Source organism: Pongo abelii, chromosome 23, assembly GCF_028885655.2.
Source record: "Pongo abelii isolate AG06213 chromosome 23, NHGRI_mPonAbe1-v2.0_pri, whole genome shotgun sequence".
Classification (NCBI taxonomy): Eukaryota; Metazoa; Chordata; class Mammalia; order Primates; family Hominidae; genus Pongo; species Pongo abelii.
Window position 1 is genome coordinate 47,340,640 of NC_085929.1, and position 23,111 is coordinate 47,363,750.

The 23,111-nt window shown below is 41.1% G+C and overlaps 1 protein-coding gene across 11 annotated transcripts in view; it reads left to right on the forward strand.

Moving 5' to 3' along the window:
- The window catches only part of XPNPEP3 (X-prolyl aminopeptidase 3), a 71,200-nt gene that overhangs the window by 15,158 nt on the left and 32,931 nt on the right, over positions 1-23,111 (forward strand). For 10 of the 11 annotated variants that reach the window (XM_054542980.2, XM_009234405.3, NM_001133947.1 and 7 more), the window contains 2 exon segments: positions 9,788-10,195; positions 14,856-15,058. In XM_054542980.2, coding sequence (XP_054398955.1) covers positions 9,788-10,195; positions 14,856-15,058 — 611 coding nt within the window. 11 annotated transcript variants of the gene reach the window in all.

The window sequence follows — 23,111 nt, forward strand, 5'->3', positions numbered from 1 at the left end:
CTTGAACCCAGGAGGCAGAGGTTGCAGTGAGCTGAGATCACGCCATTGCACTCCAGCTTGGGCAACAGAGTGAGACTTCGTCTCAAAAAAAAAAAAAAAAAAAAGTGAAATTACTGGGCCAGTTCCTCTGAATTCTTGGGAGCTATTTTTCCTAGATTTTTCTTTGCCATACCTACCTATCCAAGTTTCCTGAAGCATCAATAGCTTGGAAAATATTTAGCAGGATGACACTGGAAATAAAGAAATTCTGTTCTGGCTGTGCTACTGCTAGGTTCTAGTGATTTTCAAAACTTGTCATTTCCTTAAATCTGAGCACTGTAGACTATTTCTGCTTTTTATGACAGTGCCATCTCTGTGCTAAGGACTGTATCTGTAGAGATGGAAAATGTTGGTCAGTCTCTTTGATTACTACTGTGTCTCACACTTGACACTCAGGCATGAAAATGATTCCATATAGGAAGGCAAGTGGCATTCTGAACTGTGAGTCTACTTTTTTTTTTTTTGAGATGGAGTTTCACTCTTGTCACCCAGGCTGGAGTGCAATGACACAATCTCTGCTTACTGTAACCTCTGCCTCCCGGGTTAAAGCAGTTCTCCTGCCTCAGCCTCCCAAGTAGCTGGGATTACAGGCGCCTGCTACCACATCCGGCTAATTTTTGTATTTTTAGTAGAAATGGGGTTTCACCATGTTGGCCAGGCTAGTCTCGAACTCCTGACCTCAGGTGATCCACCCGCCTTGGCCTCCCAAAGTGCTGGGATTACAGGTGTGAGCCACCGCGCCCAGCGAGTCTACTTTTTATATTATCTGTACAAGAAAGATGCTTCCATGGTTCCCTGATTATTGCCAAAGGAGTAATGTTGTCATTAGCAGGACAGCAAGACATTCATCTCAAAAAAACACTGAAACATATCAGAGAATGAATGGGAAGAATCAGTGGGATGCCTAATGAAGCATTATTTCTAAAAATTTTTACATTCTTAAAATTAGTTTTAGAATATGTGGTATAGTTTGGAATGCTAGCTTTAAAAAGGGCTACTCAGGGAGTTGGGCTTGTCAGAATAACTTGTCTGACATATGTAGAACCACTTCATGGTTGTTGTTTTTTTCTTTCTTTTTTTTTTTTTTTTTTGAGACAGAGTCTCGGTCTGTTGCCCAGGCTGGAGTGCAGTGGCATGATCCGGCTCACTGCAACCTCCACCTCCCAGATTCAAACAATTCTCCTGCCTCAGCCTCCCAAGTAGCTGGGACTACACGTGTGCGCCACCACGCCTGGCTAATTTTTGGATTTTTAGTAGAGACGGGGTTTCACCCGGCTGGTCTTGAACTCCTGACCTCGTGATCTGCCTGCCTTGGCCTCCCAAAGTGCTGGGATTACATGCGTGAGCCACCATGCCTGGCCCACTTCTTGGTTTTCAACTACAGCAGCAAACAGATTTTTAGGGAAATAATCAGAATGCAACTGTGTGGCATAAAATATAAGACAATGCTTTCACCATTTACCGTTTCATCTCTATCATCAACTATAATGGCAGAAGCCAGGTGCGGTGGCTCACGCCTGTAATCCCACCACTTTGGGAGGCCTGGGCAACATAGTGAGACCTTATCTCTACAAAAAAGTAAGCAAAATTAGCTGAGTGTGGTGACACATGCCTGTAGTCCTAGCTACGCCTATAATCCCAGCACTTTGGGAAGCTGAGGTAGGAGGATTGCTTGAGCCTGGGAAGTCAAGGCTGCAGTCAGCTGAGATTGTGCCACTCCACTTCAGCCTAGGCAACAGAGCAAGACCCTGTCTCAAAAATAAAACAAAATAGAAATAAAATAAATAAATAAATATAATGGCAGAGACAATACAGTTACAGTGAATATAATATTTAAAATGATGAAAAGATTGATTCTAGAGTGGGTTATAGATAATAATCTCCAAATCTTTTTCCCTTAAGAGTTTCAAAATCAGCTGCCCATCTTTCAGTGATAGTTTAATTGTAGCTGTCTGTTGAGCAAGGGATGCATTTTATTTTTAAAACTTGTTAAATATGGTTGATTTTAATAATATCTAAAAGACAAAGCTTATTTTGGTGGTGGTAAGATTTTTATACTATTTAAAAGATTAAAATGATGCTTGATAACAAGTTTGGGGAGTTAGGAAGAGAAATAAAAAATAAATAAAATGATGCTTGAGACCAGGAGGTCAAGGCCATAGTGAGCCATGATTGCGCCACTGCACTCCAGTATAAATAAAGAATAAAATAAATAAAATGATGCTTGAGCCCAGGAAGTCAAGGCCATAGTGAGCCATGATTGCACCACTGCACTCTAGCCTGGGTGACAGAGTGTTACCCTATCTCAGAAGAATTTTAAAAATTAAAAGGAATCAAGAAATAACAGAAATTGGAAGTGGTTTGAACCTGCCTAGACTGTTGGGTAAGCTTTTTCAAAATATACATACGTACTAGGACTCTATAAAGAGCTGTTGAATGAAAATCTCAAAGGGAGGGCTTAGACCATGTGTTTTTGTTTTTGTTTTTTTGAGACAGGGTCTCACTCTGTCTCCAAGGTTGGAGTACAGTGCCGAGATCATGGCTCACTGGAGTCTTGACCTCCTGGGGTCAAACAATCTTCCTGTCTCAGCCTCCTGAATAGCCAGGACTACAGGCATGCACCATCATGCCCAACTAATTTTTGTATTTTTTATAGAGATAGGGTCTCACTATGTTGCCCAGGCTGGTCTTGAACTCCTGGACTCAAGCAATTCTACCACCTTGGCCCCCCAAAGTGCTAGAATTATAGGCATGAGCCACCATACCCAACCGGAACATGTGTTTTGAAGAGCTCCCCGGGCGTTTCTCACATACACCGCTGACCTAGTGGGTACTCATTTAGCTAGGTGCATGAGATACGTGATGACTTAAGGGGACAAGCCAGATCTGTGGCCATTGGCCATGTTTTAAAGCAGAGAATGTGCCTTCCGCATGCCTCTGTAGTCTCATCCCCAGTCACTCAGTCCTTAAATTCATTCACATCTTTATCATCATCACCACCACCAAATAAGTGATGATGTTACATTTATCTAACCATTTCAACACTTTTTTAATAGATTATACCTGATAGAATAGTAGACTAAAAGTTTTGTATCCTACAGGTTTTAAATTTAAGTTCAAGGTCTACTTTTTCTATACGTACTTCACCATGAAGCCCACCTGTTTTTATAAAGTAATATATTTTATTTTCTCATCCCAATGTACCTATGTAATTTTATTTGTTTTTGTTTTTGTTTTTGTTTTTTTCTGAGATAGGGTCTTGCTCTGTCTCCCAGGCTGAACTGCAGTGGCATGATCATATCTCACTGCAGTCTTGACCTCCCAAGCTATCCTCCCGCCTCAGTTTCCCAAGTAGCTAGGACTACAGGCATAAACCACCATGCCTGGCTAATTTTTTAAATTTTTGTAGAGATGGGATCTCACTGTGTTGCTCAGGCTTACTTATATAATTTTTTTAAATCACTGTATTCATAGTGATTATATGTTTCCTCTTGTCTTCATCTCCTGATTCAATTTTAATGCAGAATAAATAATGTCTCTATGTAAATAAATTTATAGATGAATAAACCTGTTTTTTACTTACATGTCTAGTACATATTGGTAGACCATTTCAGGATGCCATTATACCAATAACCTGTAAACCGCCATCTAGTGAAGAATTATAGAGGATTTCCCTGTTTGTTTGTTTTTAAGCCCTAGGGAGAAATAGAAAATCTTGAAATATAATAAAGTTTTCATGTAGTATAAATACTAGAAAATTAAAAATAAATGACTTGGCTGGGCACGGTGTCTCACACCTATAATCCCAGCACTTTGGGAGGCCAAGGTGGGCCGATTGCTTGAGGCGTGGAGTTTGAGAACAGCCTGGCCAATGTAGCAAAACTCCGTCTCTACTAAAAAAAAAAAAAAAAAAAAAAAAATTAGCCGGGCATGGTGGTGCATGCCTGTAATCATGCATGATTACAATTACTCAGGAGACTAAGACATGAGAATCACTTGAACCCAGGAGGCAGAGGTTGTAGTGAGCTAAGATCACGCCACTGTGCTCCAGCCTAGGCAACAGAGCAAGACTCTGTCTCAAAAAATAAATAAATAAATGACATTTGTATTTCTCTTTTTTACCTTTGTGTGTAATCCTCATTAACACCGAGAAACTCTCTGAGGTAAAGATTAGCAAGAATCAGCCCTAGACAAGAATCAGGAGCTACCTAAAGAAATGAATAATAATGAAAAGTTTCTAAATGGTCAATGGAGACTCATTCCTAACATGTGAAAAAGCCAAAGACTTCCAGGTCTTCTATGTAAATAATTATTTTGATTTCATTTGTTGTCATAATAGTGGTTGTCCATGTAAATTTTACCCTTCTAAGATCCTGCCTGGCTTTGGATTCCAGGATGACAACCAGTTGAAGTGTAAGTTTTTTATTTAGGTAATAATTATAGCTAATACTTATGTAGTGCTAAGTGTTATGTTTTAAGTGTTTTATTACTTAAATCCACTTAGGTGGATTATTGTATAATCCACATAACAACTTTGTGAAGTGAGTGCTATTGTTATTTCCATTTTACATGAGGAAACTGAGTCACAGAGAAGTTTGGTAGCTCTTTCCAAGTCACTCAGTGAATTGCTAAACCAGGATTCCAACTCACAAAAACCTAACTCAGAATCCACACTTTCAACGACAAAACAGTGCATAATACCTATGCCAAAAAATACTCTGGTAATATTTTTTAAAGTATTTTCTCATTACATTTTTTATAAGACATCCAACTGAGAGAAGTCTTAGTATAAAAGTTGTTTCAAGTTTGGAGAGTAGTATACTTTTTTTAAATCAGGTAAAATTTATATGCAGCGAATTTCACAGATCTTATATATGCAGTTCAGTGAACTTTAACAAAGGTAACCTACAGCTCAGTCAAGATACAGAACATTTCCGTCGTCCTGGAAAGTTCCCTCATGCTCCTCCAGTCAGTCTCCACCTTCGTAGGCAGCCACTTTTTTGGTTTCTGTCATCATAGACTGTTTTGCCTTTTCTTGACTTCGTGTAAATAGAATCATACAGAATCATAATATGTATATGTAGCCTTTCTCTTTGTTTAGTTTTGCTCAATATATGCAAATCTATTTAGAGTATTTTTTATTCGGTCATTGCATTTTTTCTGAGAGGCCTGTTTTACATTATAAAGGAAACACTAGCTTTTTCTTTCACCCCATTCTCCAACTGCACAGTAATAGTTTATTAATTACATCCTTATATGCTGCGAAAACTACCTAATATTAAGCAGACTTCTTTTCAAAATCAGACCATGTTAAAATTCTAATCTAGTTAGTTTCAGGAAATAATTAAAAATACAAACCTAGATTGTAGCAAAGACCTGTATCATTTCATCCATTTTCAGTCTTTGTTATATCTTCCTTTCTGGGTGTTTTATGTAGCTGGTAAAATATGAAGAACATTATTGCTTTTCTCTTCGAGAGGCATGATCCTAAGTGTCCTGGAAGAGCTTTCCTTCTTGGTTGCAGAATCTCAGAACTGATAGTGAGACTTTGCAGAGTCCAGCTTCCAATATCTAGGCTTTTGATTGGCTCAATAAACTTATTAGAAGAGCCTTTCCATCTTAAGTGGTTCCACATCATAAAATGCTGACTTTGTTTTTTAATTCTTTACAGTTTTATCAAGTTGCCAGAGGATCTATTGAGATATAGTTTTATCAGAAGAAATTCAGGCCAGATTGACTATAAAGTTGAGTTCTGTGATCAAAGGCCGTAACACCTTCCAAGTTTACTCCTAGGGTTTAAAGGTCATTGCTTTAACACATTTTTTTTTCCTCCTTCACATGAAAAGGTTTCTTTTTTCTTGAGTAAATTTTTTGTTTCTGGGTACAGTGGCTCACGCCTGTAATCCCAGCATTTTGGGAGGCCAAGGCCGGTGGATCACCTGAGGTCGGGAGTTCAAGACCAGCCTGACCAACATGGTGAAACCCCGTCTCTACTAAAAATACAAAATTAGCTGGGCGTGGTGGCACATTCCTGTAATCCCAGCTACTTGGCAAGCTGGGGCAGGAGAATTGCTTGAACCTGGGAGGCGAAGGTTGCAGTGAGCCGAGATTGTGCCATTGCACTCCAGCCTGGGCAACAAAGAGTGAAGCTCTATCTCAAAAAAAAAAAAAAAAAAAAAATTTGTTGTGATGGAGAGTGCTTTGTTGAGTTGAGATTTTAGAAGTTTAGAAGCATTTACTTAAAGATCACTAAATAGTGTTGATAATTAATAGGTTTGGGAAAATATAGCCAGTGTTTTAAATATTTCTCATGTAGTCAATTGTATGAAATTGGATTCAGCAAACATAGGAATACTTTGAAGGGTATAAAAGATGGTTTTTTTGATCCTGCTTTGATTTCCAAATAATTTTCTTGTTTTAGAAGTAACTTCCTGATATGTGTTAATGTATACTGTTACTAATGAAAATGAGAGATAACACATAAAGTTATTAAAATTATGGATTTTCTTATCTTCTGAAATTAAAAAAGAATTGATTTTTAAATTTCTTTCTTTCTTTCTTTTTTTTTGAGACGGAATCTCACTCTGTCACTCAGGCCGGAATGTAGTGGTGCGATCTCAGCTCACTGCAACCTCTGCCTCCTGGGTTCAAGCGATTCTCCTGCCTCACCCTCCCAAGTAGCTGGGACTACAGGTGTGTGCCACCATACCTGGCTAATTTTTTGTATTTTTAGTAGAGACAGGGTTTCATCGTGTTAGCCAGACTGGCCTTGAACTCCTGACCTCAGGTGATCTGCCTGCCTCGGCCTCTCAAAGTGCTAGGATTATAGGCGTGAGCTACCACACCCAGCCAATTTTTAAATTTCTTTTTGTTTTATGGACTATAGCTGTGAAATAGCCAAAAGCAAAGTTCAGGTAAGGAAGAAAATAAGATGAAAAAAAGGAGAGTTCAGATAATTCATCAGTTATAACCAGCCTCTGCTTTTGTAAGAGTATTTACTACTTGAGTAAATTAGGAAATTTTCAATGTTGAGTAACAGTGGCAGACTTAACATGAATAATTATCAAGGAAATAAATAGCTGTAGTACAAAGTTCAGTATTCTGCCTAAGAAACCTAGGAGACTCTCAGCCAGCTCAATCTTGAAAGAAAAAAATGTGATATGAGCTCTTCTTGGCCTCATTTTGTTGCTTCAGCTGCTTCACATTGGCCCATAAGGGCTCCACTTATCACTCTCTTTTATTTCTTGCCAACTTCATCAACAAAAACATAAATTTGTTTCTATTGTAGATGTCTGAAAAGTTAAATAAAAATATTTTATTAATGGAATACAAGTTACAGAATTTGCTGGTGAGATAAACTATATATAGGTAAAACAATTAGATCCTGGGCCATGGGACATGGGTCACACCTGTAAACCCAACACTTTGGGAGGCCAAGGCAGGCAGATTGCTTGAGGCTGGGAGTTCGAGACCAGGCTGGGCAACATGGTGAAACCCCGTCTCTACTAAAAATACAAAAATTAGGCCAGGCATGGTAGCTCATGCCTGTAATCCCAGCACTTTGGGAGGACTAGGCGGGCAGATCATTTGAGGTCAGGAGTTTGAAACCAGCCTGGACAACATGGTGAAATCTCGTCTCTACTGAAAATACAAAAATTAGCCAGGCCGTGTGGTACACACCTGTAATACTAGCTATAGAGAGGCTAAGGCAGGAGAATCGCTTGAACTGGGAAGTTGGAGGGTGCAGTGAGGTGAGATCGCGCCACTGCCCTCCAGCCTGGGTGACAGAGCAAGACTCTTTCTCAAAGAATAATAGCAATAAATAAATAAAAATACAAAAATAGTCAGGCCTGGTGGCTCACGCCTGTAATCCCAGCTATTTGGATAGCCGAGGCGCAAGAATCACTTGAACCCAGGAGGTAGAGTTTCAGTGAGCCAGGATCATGCCACTGCTCTCCAGCCTGGGTGACAGAGCAGGACTCTGACTCCAAAAAAAAAAAAAAAAAAATTAGATCTGAGGTAATCATATACTGAACATGAGTACTAAGGAAATTCAAAGACCTTTGATCAAGCCATTTTTCTCCTGGGGCTGTCCCCATAATAATTAAAGCACCGGTACATGGGACATAAAAGTACTAAGATATAAGTACAAAGATATTTATTATAGCAGCAAAAAGCTGAAAAGCAGTTTGAATTCCTACAGTATAGAAATGGCTGAATAAGTTATGGTCTATTCACCCCAAGAAATGTCTTGGAGACATCAAGCAGAATGAATTGAAGCTGTACCAAACGACTTGAAGGAAAAGAATTCCACGACATATTGTTCTGTTGGAAAAGGAAGATACCAAAAAGTGTGTGTAGTGTCCCATTTTGTAAAACAGTAGTGATCCCAAAAAGTCCCAAATGCATGTATGTATGATTTTGTGAGAGTTGAGAAAACTCAGAAAAGATACATACTAGATTACAAACCTGGGCAAGGTGTTGATGTGAGTAGGAGAAGGGAATAGGAGTAAGGAGCCAAACAGTGAAGGAAAGAGGGAAAAACATTTATTGAAATAATTCAGTATTACATTTATCTACAACTGTACGGTGTGTGTATATAAGGAAGTGAAATTGTTACCTTTTTAAAATTAAGAGGGGGCCGGGCGCGGTGGCTTACACCTGTAACCCCAGCACTTTGGGAGGCTGAGGCAGGCCAAGATTGTGCCACTGCACTTCAGCCTGGGAGATAGCGAGACTCCCTCTCAAAAAAAAAAAAAAAAACAGTTGGCCAAGTCAGCAAAGGCCCTATATTGTATAGTTTCATTATATAAAATCTCTGCAATAGGCAAATCCATAGAGACAGATAATAGATTAGGAGTTGCCAAGGGCTGGGGGATTGTGAGAAAATGGGGAGTAACTGCTCATAAACATTTTTTTTTGTTATTGAAATGTTTTAAAATGCATTGTGGTGATGGTTGCACGATTCTGTGACTATACCAAAAACTCTTGAATTATGTACTTTTACTTTTTTTTATTATTATTATTATTATTATTATTATTTTGAGATGGAGTCTTGCTTTGTCATGTAGGCTGGAGTGCAATGGCAGGATCTTGGCTCACTGCAACCTCCACCTCCCAGGTTCAAGCGATTCTCCTGCCTTAGCCTCCTGAGTAGCTGGGATTACAGGCATGCACCACCACACATGGCTAATTTTTGTGTTTTTTTAGTAGAGATGAGGTTTTACCATGTTGGCGGGGCTGGTCTTGAACTCCTGACCTCAGGTGATCTGCCTGCCTTGGCCTCCCAAAGTGCTGGGATTTCAGGCGTGAGCCACCTCAGCTAGTCGGGAGGCTGAGGTGGGAGAATTGCTTGAGCCTGGGAGGCAGAGGTTTCAGTGAGCCGAGATCATGCCACTGCACTCCAGCCTGGGCAACAAGAGCGAAACTCCATCTCAAAAAAAAAAAAAAATTATATTCAATGAATATAACTGAGTGAGTAAAAGAATGAGCCAAAGACCTGGAAGAGATCTAAGGGGTCCATGATTCCAGATTTCAGACGGGGCCACATTCAACTATCATTTCTTCCAAATTTTTGCAATGGAATAGAAATCTGAAACCTGGTTATCTCCTTAATTCTCCATGTGCTGTGAGGAGATTTGGCATAAATTGAACAATTGGACTTGAGTATTTCCATCTAATATTAAACTACCTTAAGTACTTTGGCACTGCAGAAATGTAAAGCATCCCTTTTATTTGTCATTTCTAGGGGAGGTAACTCCAGGACTATCTCAGGTGGAATATGCACTTCGCAGACACAAACTAATGTCTCTGATCCAGAAGGAAGCTCAAGGGCAGAGTGGGACAGACCAGACAGTGGTTGTGCTCTCCAACCCTACATACTACATGAGCAACGATATTCCCTATACTTTCCACCAAGACAACAATTTCCTGTACCTGTGTGGATTCCAAGAGCCTGATAGCATTCTTGTCCTTCAGAGCCTCCCTGGCAAACAATTACCATCACACAAAGCCATACTTTTTGTGCCTCGGCGAGATCCCAGTCGAGAACTTTGGGATGGTCCACGATCTGGCACTGATGGAGCAATAGCTCTAACTGGAGTAGACGAAGCCTATACGCTAGAAGAATTTCAACATCTTCTACCAAAAATGAAAGGTAACAAATGGGAGCAGAAGTCACATTACAAACCAGATTGGGATTAAAACCTTCCTTGCCTGTTGAGACAAGTCCTTAATTTCGTTATCGTAGTACCACCATGAAAAGACCATGAGCACCATGAAAGAAATGTAAAGTCTTTTTCAGAAGATTGAGCTTCTTTAAAGATTTCATTTATGCCTGGTGCATTGGCTCACACCTGTAATCCCAGCACTTTGAGAGGCTGAGGCAGACAGGTTCCTTGTGGCCAGGAGTTCAAGACCAACCTGGCCAACATGGCGAAACCCCGTCTCTACTAAAAATACAAAAATTAGCCAGGAATGGTGGCGGGTGCCTGTAATCCCAGCTACTCAGGTGGCTCAGGCAGGAGAATCACTTGAGCCTGGGAGGTGGAGGTTGCAGTGATCCGAGATCATGCCACTGCATTCCAGCCTGGGCAACAAAGCAAGACTGTCTTAAAAAAAAAAAAAAAAGATTCATTTATTCATTTGCAGGAGGTTACAGTGAGCCAAGATCCCGCCACTGCACTCCAGCCTAGGTGACAGAGCAAGACTCCATCTCAAAAAATAATAATAATAATAAAATGAAAGTATATAATTCAAGAGTTTTTGGTATAGTCATGGAATTGTGCAACCAGCACCACAATGAATTTTAGAACATTTCAATTAAAAAAAACTCCATGTTCACTAGGTTATTAATTAATCCAGTTAATGGATTAATGGAGACTGTTACCTATCCTAGTTTGAAATCTCAGAGAGAGAATTTTCTTTTAAAGCAAAGGATAAGCCAGACACAGTGGTGTACATCTGTAGTGGAGAGGCTGAGGTAGAAGGATCGCTTGAGGCCAGGAGTTCAGGTCCAGACTGCACAACGTAGTGAGACCCCATCTCCAAAAAATAAATAAATAAAGGACAGGATGGGCATGGACCACTCTTCAAGATTACTGACCAGCTTCTTGATATTTGACTACTACTTCTTATCTTAGTGCTCTTGCCAACTCTTCAAAAGGAGGTACTGTTCTCCAAGAACGATCCATGCATCACAGCATCAGAATCACCTAGTAATGCATATTAAAATTAAAAATGCATAATACGTAATAGAAATTAAAATCTCAGGCCTCCACCCCCTATCTACTGAATCAGAATCTGCATTTTAACAAGATCTTTTGTGGTTCATATACAGTTGAGTTCTTTTTTTGTTTTTTTTTTTAGGCAGGGTCTCACTCTGTCACCCAGGTTGGGATGTAGGTATAGTGGCACACTCATGGCTCACTGCAACCTCGAATCCCAAAGCTCAAGCAGTCTTCCTGCCTCAGCCTCCAGAATACTGGGACTACCTGGGCACACCACCATGTCTGGCTAATTTTTTTAATTTTTTGTAGAGATGGAGTTTCACTTTGTTGCCTAGGCTGGTTTTGAACTCCTGGCCTCAAGTGAGCCTCCCACCTCAGCCTCCTGAAGTGCTGGGATTACAGGTGTGAGGCACCGTGCCTGACCACAGTTGAGTTCTTGTCCCTCAAAGAAATTACTTTCTCTACAGTTATTCTGGTGAAATTTTAATCAAGCCGAATGTTTTGAGATTTTTCTTCTGGGAATTTTTTCAGAACCTACACCACATTATAAACTATCTTTAGTAATTCTTAAAAAACTTTAGCTCTGGGAAGCATTTTATTTTTTGAAGTATCTTATTTGGAAAATAAGATAGATGCTCAAGTTTAAAAATACTGATTTTAGGCCAAGATAATGTATAATTATAAAGTTTTTGTTTGATTTTTCTTACATGGGTTACAAATCATTTCTGAAGTTAGCTTCTAAAAGAGAATTCCAAAAATGTTTTTCACAATCATGAAATATATTAGACTGTTTCCTGTAAAGCCTAATATGTAAGTTCTAATACATTTGATTAAATTCTTTTTATTACTTTATAGAAATGCTTTCCATTTTATAGATAATTAGCCTGTTGAATTCATTGAACTTTCTTATGTCTTCAAAATCCACATAAATGTGGGGCATAGAATCATTTTCTTTGTAGCTTTTTTATTTCTTACATTAGTTGCTACTTGTCATATTCTACTGTCTAAATTTTATTAATTCAGTATAGTTACAATCTCATGTAAAATACATTTCTCAAAAGTACTTTTCGGTCACCATTCCTTTTTTTTTTTTTTTGAGACAGAGTTTCACTCTTGCTCAGGCTGGAGTGCAGTGGCACGATCTCGGCTCACTGCAACTCCTGCCTCCCAGGTTCAAGCAATTCCCCTGCCTCAGCCTCCCGTGTAGCTGGGATTACAGGCACGCGCCACCACGCCCGGCTAATTTTTCTATTTTTTTAGTAGAGACAAGGTTTTACCATGTTAGTCAGGCTGGTCTCGAACTCCTGACCTCAGGTGATCCACACCCCCCCGCCCGGCCCGGCCTCCCAGGGTGCTGGGATTACAGGCGTTAGCCACCGCACCTGGCCGAAATCATATTTATTGAAAGGTTTAAAAACCTTTAAAAAGGTGAGCTATGATTTCATACACTTTGAACAGGTAGTAGGTGCGGTGGCTCACACCTGTAATCCCATCACTTTGGGAGGCCAAGGGAGGTGGATTGCCTGAGATCAGGAGTTCGAGACCAGTCTGGCCAACATGGTGAAACCCCGTCTCTACTAAAAATACGAAAAAATTAGCTGGACGTTGTGGCATGCGCCTGTAATCCCAGCAACTTGGGAGGTTGAGGCAGGGGAATTGCTTGAACCAGGGAGGTGGAGGTTGCAGTGAGCCGAGATCGCACCACTGCACTCCAGCCTGGGTGACAGAGCAAGACTACGTCTCAAAAAAAAAAAAAAAATTACACGACAATTAAATTTCCATCTATCATAAGTAGGAAAGTGTTTCCCATGTAATATATATTTAGAACCATTTTTTATTTTAAAAATGAAAATATGTAGGACATAGAATCACATAGGACATAGAATCAGTGCATATCCAATCAAAGTTTTCTGGATTTTTTCCCCTCTACTTTACAGGCGTTAGCCACCGCACCTGGCCGAAATCATATTTATTGAAAGGTTTAAAAACCTTTAAAAAAGTGAGCTATGATTTCATACACTTTGAACAGGTAGTAGGTGCGGTGGCTCACACCTGTAATCCCATCACTTTGGGAGGCCAAGGGAGGTGGATTGCCTGAGATCAGGAGTTCGAGACCAGTCTGGCCAACATGGTGAAACCCCGTCTCTACTAAAAATACGAAAAAATTAGCTGGACGTTGTGGCATGCGCCTGTAATCCCAGCAACTTGGGAGGTTGAGGCAGGGGAATTGCTTGAACCAGGGAGGTGGAGGTTGCAGTGAGCCGAGATCGCACCACTGCACTCCAGCCTGGGTGACAGAGCAAGACTACGTCTCAAAAAAAAAAAAAATTACACGACAATTAAATTTCCATCTATCATAAGTAGGAAAGTGTTTCCCATGTAATATATATTTAGAACCATTTTTATTTTAAAAATGAAAATATGTAGGACATAGAATCACATAGGACATAGAATCAGTGCATATCCAATCAAAGTTTTCTGGATTTTTTCCCCTCTACTTTCCCCAAAGTATATGACTTTTTAGTCATATAAAATATTCAGACCTTCTCACTTGGATTGTTAGGAATACTGTTTGTAGCCTACTGTTAGAAAAAAAGAACAAATGCAGATCTGGTATTAAGTGCAAATCATTTTTATAATGAGCCTTTGTATCGTATATCTTAGGCAAATACAGACCATTTCCTTAGGTCTCTAAAGTTGAAAGCTGAACTGTGATTGTTTACAAAGAGAATGTATAGCAGATGCAAAGGGAGAAGTGAGGAACTATCAACTGTAGTTTTTCCATAGTAATTAATCATTGCTCCAGAATGGGAGGAGAACCTTTTCCTCTAGTACTGAGATCATTATGTGAAAGGATGGGAAACTTTATCCATGAAGTCATGATCTGAGTATGTTTTTCTGTCCTTCTGTGTGCAATTATTCAACAAGTGCCTCTAGCTCAGTAAGTGGTGGTGAAGAACAGTTGTTTTAATTGTTTAATAATGAAGGCCGGGCATGGTGGTTCACCCCTGTAATCCCAGCACTTTGAGAGACTGAGGCGGGTGGATCACAAGTCAGGAGTTCGAGACCAGCCTGACCAATATGGTGAAACCTCATCTCTACTGAAAATACAAAAATTAGCTGGGCATGGTGGCGGGTGCCTGTAGTCCCAGCTACTTGGGAGGCTGAGGCAGAAGAATCGCTTGAATCTGGGAGGTGGAGGTTGCAGTGAGCCGAGATCGTGCCACTGCACTCCAGCCTGGGCAACAGAGCAAGACTCTGTCTCAAAAATAGAGAGAGAGAAAATCAAAGCTCGAATAAAGCTTTAGTCCCATGTATCGTCCTTTATAAAGAACACTGAAGTTTAGGGGCAGAAAAGCTGTGTATTCAGTCTTAGAATATCTTGCCATTTCCAGGGAATGACCCTTCTAGTGATTTATAATCAAACCTTTATTGCTTCAGTCCTGAGAGAGTCTTAACTCTCAACACTTTAGAGTTCCACGTTACAGGTTTTATAGTTTTGACTCTTGTTCAAGTCGTTATGACAGTTGATATTTCTTGTTGCTGGTAGTTTTGTTTTAAATTTATTTTTTGGCTTCTCATTCTAAGCTGAGACGAACATGGTTTGGTATGACTGGATGAGGCCCTCACATGCACAGCTTCACTCTGACTATATGCAGCCCCTGACTGAGGCCAAAGCCAAGAGCAAGAACAAGGTTCGGGGTGTTCAGCAGCTGATACAGCGCCTCCGGCTGATCAAATCTCCTGCAGAAATTGAACGAATGCAGATTGCTGGGAAGCTGACATCACAGGTATGATTCCTATTGAAAAAGTTTTTTCCAGCCGGGCGCAGTGGCTCACGCCTGTAATCCAAGCACTTTGGGAGGCCGAGGTGGGTGGATCACAAGGTCAGGAGATTGAGACCATCCTGGCTAACATGGTGAAACCCCGTCTCTACTAAAAAAACATAAAAAATTAGCTGGGCATGGTGGCAGACGCCTGTAGTCCCAGCTACTCGGTAGGCTGAGGCAGGAGAATGGTGTGAACCCGGGAGGCGGAGTTTGCGGTGAGCTGAGATCGGGCCACTGCACTCCAGCCTGGGTGACAGAGCAAGACTCCGTCTCAGGAAAAAAAAAAAAAAGAAAAAGTTTTTTCCAGATTGGAAAAATTGTAAGCTCTTGAGGTCGTATACCCAATGCAGCAGTCTCCTCACCGCAGAAGGGCATCTAGCTTCTGCTCCAGTGTGTAGTGAACATACCTAGAGACTTGCTGAATACCTTGCAAGACAAAGTAAATCTGCCTTCTGTTAAGATGGTTCTTTTACCCATCAATCTTAATTATTTCTCCTTAGAATGACAGAAATTAATACTGTTGCTTTTCCTTATAGTTACACTAATAGTGTCAGTTAAACAGTTTGGTTCTAAGAAAGACTCAGGACCCAAAGTGACAATGCTTACAGATCTGCAGTTTATTATAGGAAAAGGGTAAAAAATAACCATAATACGAAAGTAAGGATATCTATCACAGCCAATGGCTGTCTCAAAGCAAGGAGTCTAGAGAAGCCAGGTGCAGGCTTCTATGGTCCTCCCTAGGTAAGGGCCAGGCAGGATGTATCTTTCTCTTACAGATTAGGAATCACCAGTGTTGTCATACTCTGCTCAGGCTGCCATTACAAAATATCACAGTCTGCATGGCTTAAACAAGAGAAATGTATTGTCTCATAATTTTGCAGTCTGGAAGTCCGAGATCAAGGTGCCATCACGGTCCATTTCTGGTGAGGGCTCTCCTGGCTTACAGAAGGCCGCTTTCTTGCTGTGTCCTTACATGACAGTGAAAGAGGGCCTTTTTACAAGGCCATAGTCCTATCAAATTAGAGCCCCACCCTTAGTTACCTAATTTAACTGTAACTACCTCCTAAAGACATAGAGATCAGAACTTCAACACATTAATTCTGGGGGAAACACAATTCAGTCCATGGCACATGCAACAGAATACCTCAGAATCAGAGACTCCAAAATGGAATCCCAGCTAGGGATTTTTGTTTTTTTGGTCACATAATCATATTCCTGCTACATAACAGTAAAGCCCCCCGAGAGTTTTCACAGAGACCAAGTGTAAACCATAAATCTCACTGGCAAACTGATAGAAACTACCCCAAAACTCCTTATTTCATTTATTCTCTCCAAGGTGTTGGCCATTGACTTAATTTAAAAAAATTTTTTTACTGTGGGGAAATATGCATAACATAAAATATATCATTTTAACCATTTTTAAGTATGCTATTCAATGACATTAAGTACATTCATATTGTTGTGCCCACTTTTTCCCAACTTTTTCCATCATTCCAAATAGAAACTATACAGATAAATAATAACTTCCCATTCTCCCCTCCTCCAGCCCCCAGTAACCTCTACTTTCTCTATGAATCTACCTATTCTAGCTACTTCATATAAATGGAATCATACAACATTTGGCTTTTTGTGACTGGCTTATCTCACTTAGCATAATGTTTTTAAGGATCTTCCATAAAAATTTCATTCTTTTTTTTTTAGATAGAGTCTCGCTTTGTTGCCCAGACTAGAGTGCAGTAGCATGATCATAGCTCACTGCAGTCTCGACCTCCTGGGTTCAAGTGATCCTCCCACCTTAGCCTCCCAAGTAGCTGGGACCATGGGTGCATGCCACCATGCCTGCTAATTTTTTAAATTTTTTGTAGAGACAGGGTTTCTCAGTGTTGGCCAGTCTAGTCTCGAACTCCTGAGCTCAAGCAGTCCGCCCACCTCGACCTCCCAAAGTGCTGGGATTACAGGTATGAGCTGCCGTGCCCAGCTTCATTCTTTTTAAAGACTGAATAATATTCCATTGTATGCATATGCCATATTTTATTTGTTCATCCATTGATAAACATTTGGTTTCTTTCTTTTTTTTTTTTTTTACTATTGTGAATAATGTTGCTGTGAACAAATATCTTGTGTTCAAGTCTCTTTTAATTCCATTTGGTATATACACACAACTGGAGTTGCTAGATCAAATGGTAATTTTATGTTTAATATTTTGAGGACCACCATACTGTTATCCATAGTGGCTGCACCATTTCAGATTCCCACTGGCAACGCACCAAGGGTTCCAATTTCTCCACTCTACACCAACATTTGTTCTGTTTTTGTGGTAATAGCCAGTCCTAATGTGTGTGAAGTGGTATCTTATCGTAGTTTGGATTTGTATTTCCCTAATGATTAGTGGTGTTGGGCATCTTTTTGTGTGCTTCCTGCCTTCCTAATGGTTTTGTTTTGTTTTGTTTTGTTTTGTTTTTTCTTTTTGAGACAGTGTCTCACTATCGCTCGGGTTGGAGTGCATGGTGAGATCATAGCTTACTGCAGCCTTGAATTCCTGGACTTAGGGGATACTCTTGCCTCAGCCTCCTGAGTAGCTTGGATTACAGGCACATACCACCATGCCTGGCTAATTTTTTAGGTTTTTGTAGAGATGGGGTCTCACTATATTACCCAGGCTGGTGTTGAACTCCTGGCCTCAAGAGATCTTCCATCCTCAGCCTCCCAAAACACTAAGATCACAGGCATGAGCCACCACGTCCAGCATCCTCTTAACACTTTCAGTCAGTATGTTTCCTGCCACACCTTGACCAAGGAAGGAACTTTAGCAAAATAGCTCTGGCTAATTCTAAGCCTGGAATTAGCACAACAGTTCACTCTACCCCCATAACCAATATTAACTCTATTTTTTGATAAAACAGTAATCCTGAGTTGACAACAGTTACTTCACTTCTCAATATCATATAGATAATCAAAATACATAGACAAGCAGGGCATAGTGGCTCACCCCTATAATCTCAGCACTGAGGCCAAGGTGGGAGGATCACGTGAGGCAGCGAGGAGTTAGAGACCAGCCTGGCAACGTGGCAAGACCTCACCTCTACAAAAAATTATATTTTAATTAGCCAGGCATTGTGGCATATGCCTGTAGTCCTAGCTACTCTGGAGGCTGAGGCAGAAGGATCACTTGAGCCCAAAAGTTTAAGGTTACAGTGAAGTATTATCACATCACTGCACTCCAGCCTGGGTGACAGAGCAAACCCTGTCTCTAAAAAAATGCATACACAGAATCCAAACATTTACAGTGATCAGTGAAGGGTTGGTACTGATTTAAACAGACAGCTGAATTATCCAATTATACTTTCTTGTGTTTTTGTACGAACTGTACGGTCCTTTGGCCTCCTTGATCCACAATTTTCTGCACTTTATGGTATATATCTGCTGAGTTATTAAAAATAATAATTAGGGCCGGGCATGGTGGCTCACGCCTGTAATCCCAGCACTTTGGGAGGCCGAGGCGGGCGGATCACCTGAGGTCAGGAGTTCGAGACCAGCCTCAACATGGAGAAACCCCATCTCTACTAAAAATACAAAATTAGCCGGGCGTGGTGGTGCATGCCTGTAATCCCAGCTACTCGGGAGGCTGAGGCAGGAGAATTGCTTGAACCTGGGAGGCGAAGGTTGCGGTGAGCCGAGATCGTGCCATTGCACTCCAGCCTCGGCAACAAGAGCAAAACTCTGTCTCAAAAAAATAATAATAATCTATCATTAATCAAGTCTAAATATTCATCAAGCCAATTCTCCTCCACAGGGATAACATCCCAACAGGACTTTAATTCAGTCTCTCAGTATATTTGATCATCATCATCAGTATTATACTAAATTTTATAAGCTCCTAAAATATTAATTTTACCTGACCCCTGTATTACATCATATAGCAGTACCATTGAAGTGAGAAGTCAGACAAAATTTAGCTGCTAAAGGCTTACATTAAAATAAAAATTAAGGCCAGGTGTGGTGGCTCACACCTGTAATCCCAGCACTTTGGGAGGCTGAGGCAGGAGAATCACTTAAGCTTAGGAGTTCAAGACTAGCCTGGGCAACATGTAGAGACCCCCATCTCTACAAAAAATTTTTAAAAATAGCCAGGTGTGGTGGTCCCAGCTGCTTGGGAGGCTGAGGTAGGAGGATCACTTGAACTGGGGCAGTTGAAGCTGCGATGAGATGTGATCGTGCCACTGCACTCCAGCCTGGGCAACAGAGTGAGACCACATCTCAAAAAAGAATAATAAAATTTTAAAAAATAAAATTAACAAATAAGACGGCTGGATGCAGTGGCTTACGCCTATAATCTCAACATTTTGGGAGGCCAAGGCGGGCAGATCACTTGAGCCCAGGAGTTCAAGATCAGCCTGGGCAACATGGTGAAACCCTGTCTCTGCAAAATACAAAAAAATTAGCTGGGCATGGTGGTACGCACCTGTAGTCCCAGCTACTCAGGAGGCTGAAATGGGAGGATCACATGAGCCCAGGGAGGTCGAGGCTGCAGTGAGCTGAGATTGCACCACTGCACTCCAGTCTGGGTGACAGAGTGAGACCCTGTCTCAATAAAGAAATAAAGAAATAAAAGAAGACAAAATCATGGTGTAATTATTTTGTCCCTCCCTATGCAATTTACCTCTTCTCATATACTGTATATTATTTCTCATAGGAGTCTAGATCAGAGGTCATATCTCTGCTCTTTCAAGATTCAAAACATCTTGAAAACAGCCAGATTTCCTTCTCAAAAAGTTACATGATTTGGCCAGATGTGGTGACTCATACCTATAATCCTAGCACTTCGGGAGGCCAAGACGGGTGGATCACTTGAGCCCAGGAGATTGAAACCAACCTAGGCCTCATAGTAAGACCCCATTTCTACAAAAAAAAAAAAACAAAGTTTTTAATTAGCTGGATGTGGTGGCACATGCCTGTAGTCCCAGCTACTTGGGAGGCTGACATGGGAAGATCACTTGAGCCCAGGAAGTCAAGGCTGCAGTAAGCCACGATCATGCCACTGCACTCTGGCATGGGTGACAGAGACCCTGCCTCAAAAAGTTACGTGGTTTAGCTGGGCGTGGTGGCTCACACCTGTAATCCCAGCACTTTGGGAGGCCAAGGCGGGTGGATCACAAGGTCAGGAGTTCGAGACCAGCCTGGCCTATATGGTGAAACCCCGTCTCTACTAAAAATACAAAAATTAGCTGGGCGTGGTGGCAGGCGCCTGTAGTCCCAGCTACTTGGGAGGCTGAGGCAGGGGAATCACTTGAACCCGGGAGGCGGAAGTTGCAGTGAGCAGAGATCGCACCTCTGCACTCCAGCCTGGGTGACAGAGTGAGACTCCGTCTCAAAAAAAAAAAAAAAGTTACATGGTTTGACAGATGTTGATTCTCAGTGAGAAGGATCCTGCAACAGAACTCATTTATCTACCACAGAAAACACTAGTCCTGTTTAAAGTTTGTCCAGGATCCACAAACTGCACTACAGGAAAAGAATGCTTGGCACTCAGTTGCATTGTTGGAGCTGTTAAAAAGCACCTCAACAGGTTGCATCCTTTAGTTAGAATTTCCATAGACCAGAGGTTTCGTGAGTCTCCCATGCATGCACAACGTGGGTTTCTGCCATGGGAGTCACTGGCAGTCATGCTTGGGATACCTTGGACTCCATTTAAATTAAGATATCTGTAATGCAGCTTGTGTTAACATGCAAGCTTATTCCCGTTGTTGGGTTGGTTTGGGCATGCTGTCATAGTGCGTGCTGTAAATTGTTAAGACCCATTTTGATTGCACTGTCCATCATTTCAAACAGCTTGCCACTTTTATTCTTACTCCTGAAATAGGATGCCTTCAAGGCACACTATTGGCATTGGCAAATCTATTTTTTTTTTTTTTTTTGAGACAGAATCTCGCTCTGTCACCAGGCTGGAGAGTAGTGGCACAATCTTGGCTCACTGCAACCTCCGCCTCCCAGGTTCAAGCGATTCTTCTGCCTTAGCCTCCCACATAGCTGGGACTACAGGCGTGCATGACCATGCCCAGCTAACGTTTTTGTATTTTTAGTAGAGACGGGGTTTCACCATGTTGGCCAGGATGGTCTCAATTTCTTGACCTGGTGATCCTCCCGCCTCGGCCTCCCAAAGTGCTGGGATTACAGGCGTGAGCCACCGCGCCTGGCTGGCAAATCTATTTCATCAGTATGTCTTTCCTCATTAAAAACAAATCCACCTGGCCAGTTGCTCCTAGCCTGGCTCCTAATTCCACTAAGGCTCTCTTATTTTGAGGGTGGGAACATGACATGTTGTCGCCATTAAATATTAGTACAACTAATATTTGTACAACTGTTTCATTTGTACAACTGCTTTACTACAACTAGAAAATAAATTTGGGACCCCAAAATATTGAGTCCCCCAGGCTTAGGTCATATGAGTGGTAGTCACACCTAAATAGACTCATTTGAATGTACTTTCCAGAGTCATCCACATTGAATTTTGAATTCTCAGGAATATAGGCCCACCAAGTTATACCTTATTTATTTTTGTCACTGAGCCAAGTGTCCCAGTTTTCTCTCCACCTCCTTATGCCTATTTACCCACAATAACAATGCAAATAACTCTTTTTACACATACTATAACAGATGGAACATGGCATGAGACAGCATTCTATCATCATATTCTGGTAACCTTTGTAAAACCGTTATCATCTTAATGGTTATATGTGTTACTGACATTATTATCCGTTGATTTTCAAATTTAACTGACTAAATTTGAAATATTATTTATATTATATATTTTATATATAAATATAAAATATTATATAATATATATTTATATATTATAATATTATAATATAATTAATATGCATAACAGGTTGCTTTCCCAACACAGATCCTTTTTAATAGATACATCCGGCCGGGCGCTTATGCCTGTAATCCCAGCACGTTGGGAGGCCAAGGCAGGCAGATCACCTGAGGCCGGGAGTTCGAAACCAGCCTGACTAATACGGAGAAACCCAGTCTCTACTAAAATACAAAATTAGCCGGGCATGGTGGTGCATCCCTGTAATCCCAGCTACTCAGGAGGCTGAGGCAGGAGAATCTTTGAACCCAGGAGGTGGAGGTTGCAGTCAGCCGAGGTATTGCCCAGGCTGGAGTGCAATGGCACTAAGAGTGAAACTCTATCCCAAAAAAAAAAAAAAAAAAGATGCATCCTGTGAAACAGGAATCAAGATATAGCCTTATTTATATTATTCCACATAGTCATGGATAGCTGTCACATTTTCTTTTTTGTTTTTTGTGTTTTGAGATGGAGTTTCACTTTTGTTGCCCTGGCTGGAGTGCAATGGCATGATCTCAGCTCACCACAACCTCCACCTCCACCTCCCAGGTTCAGGTGATTCTCCTGCCTCTGCCTCCGGGTAACTGGGATTACAGGCATGTGCCACTACGCCTGGCTGATTTTGTATTTTTAGTAGAGATGAGGTTTCTCCATATTGGTCAGGCTGATCTAGAACTCCCAACCTCAGGTGATCTGCCCACCTCGGCCTCCCAAAGTTCTGGGATTACAGGTGTGAGCCACTGCGCCCAGCAGCTGTCCCATTTCTTCATCCATTTTGAGGACATACGTCACTCCCGGAAGTGTGCTTGTTAGATGGGCTATTGCCTAGCTCTCTTTTTGGCTCTTCAAAAGAGGAGGAGAATGCCAGACATGGTGGTGATGCCAGTAGTCCCAACTACCCAGGAGGCTGAGGGCAGGAGGATCACTTGAGGCCAGGAGTTAGAAGCTATAGTAGACCATGATACAGGTGCTGCTATGATCGTTTCTGTGAGTAGCCACTGCACTCACAGGCAACACAGCAAGACTCCGTTTCTTAAAAAAGGGGATTTCATAAGTTCCTTACCCCAAGGGGTATCTGAGTTAAAGCAAAGAGAGAATATTATTCTCTTGCTTTAAGCATCTCTTGAGACTCCAGAAGCATCTGTTGAGCTTCTGTACCAC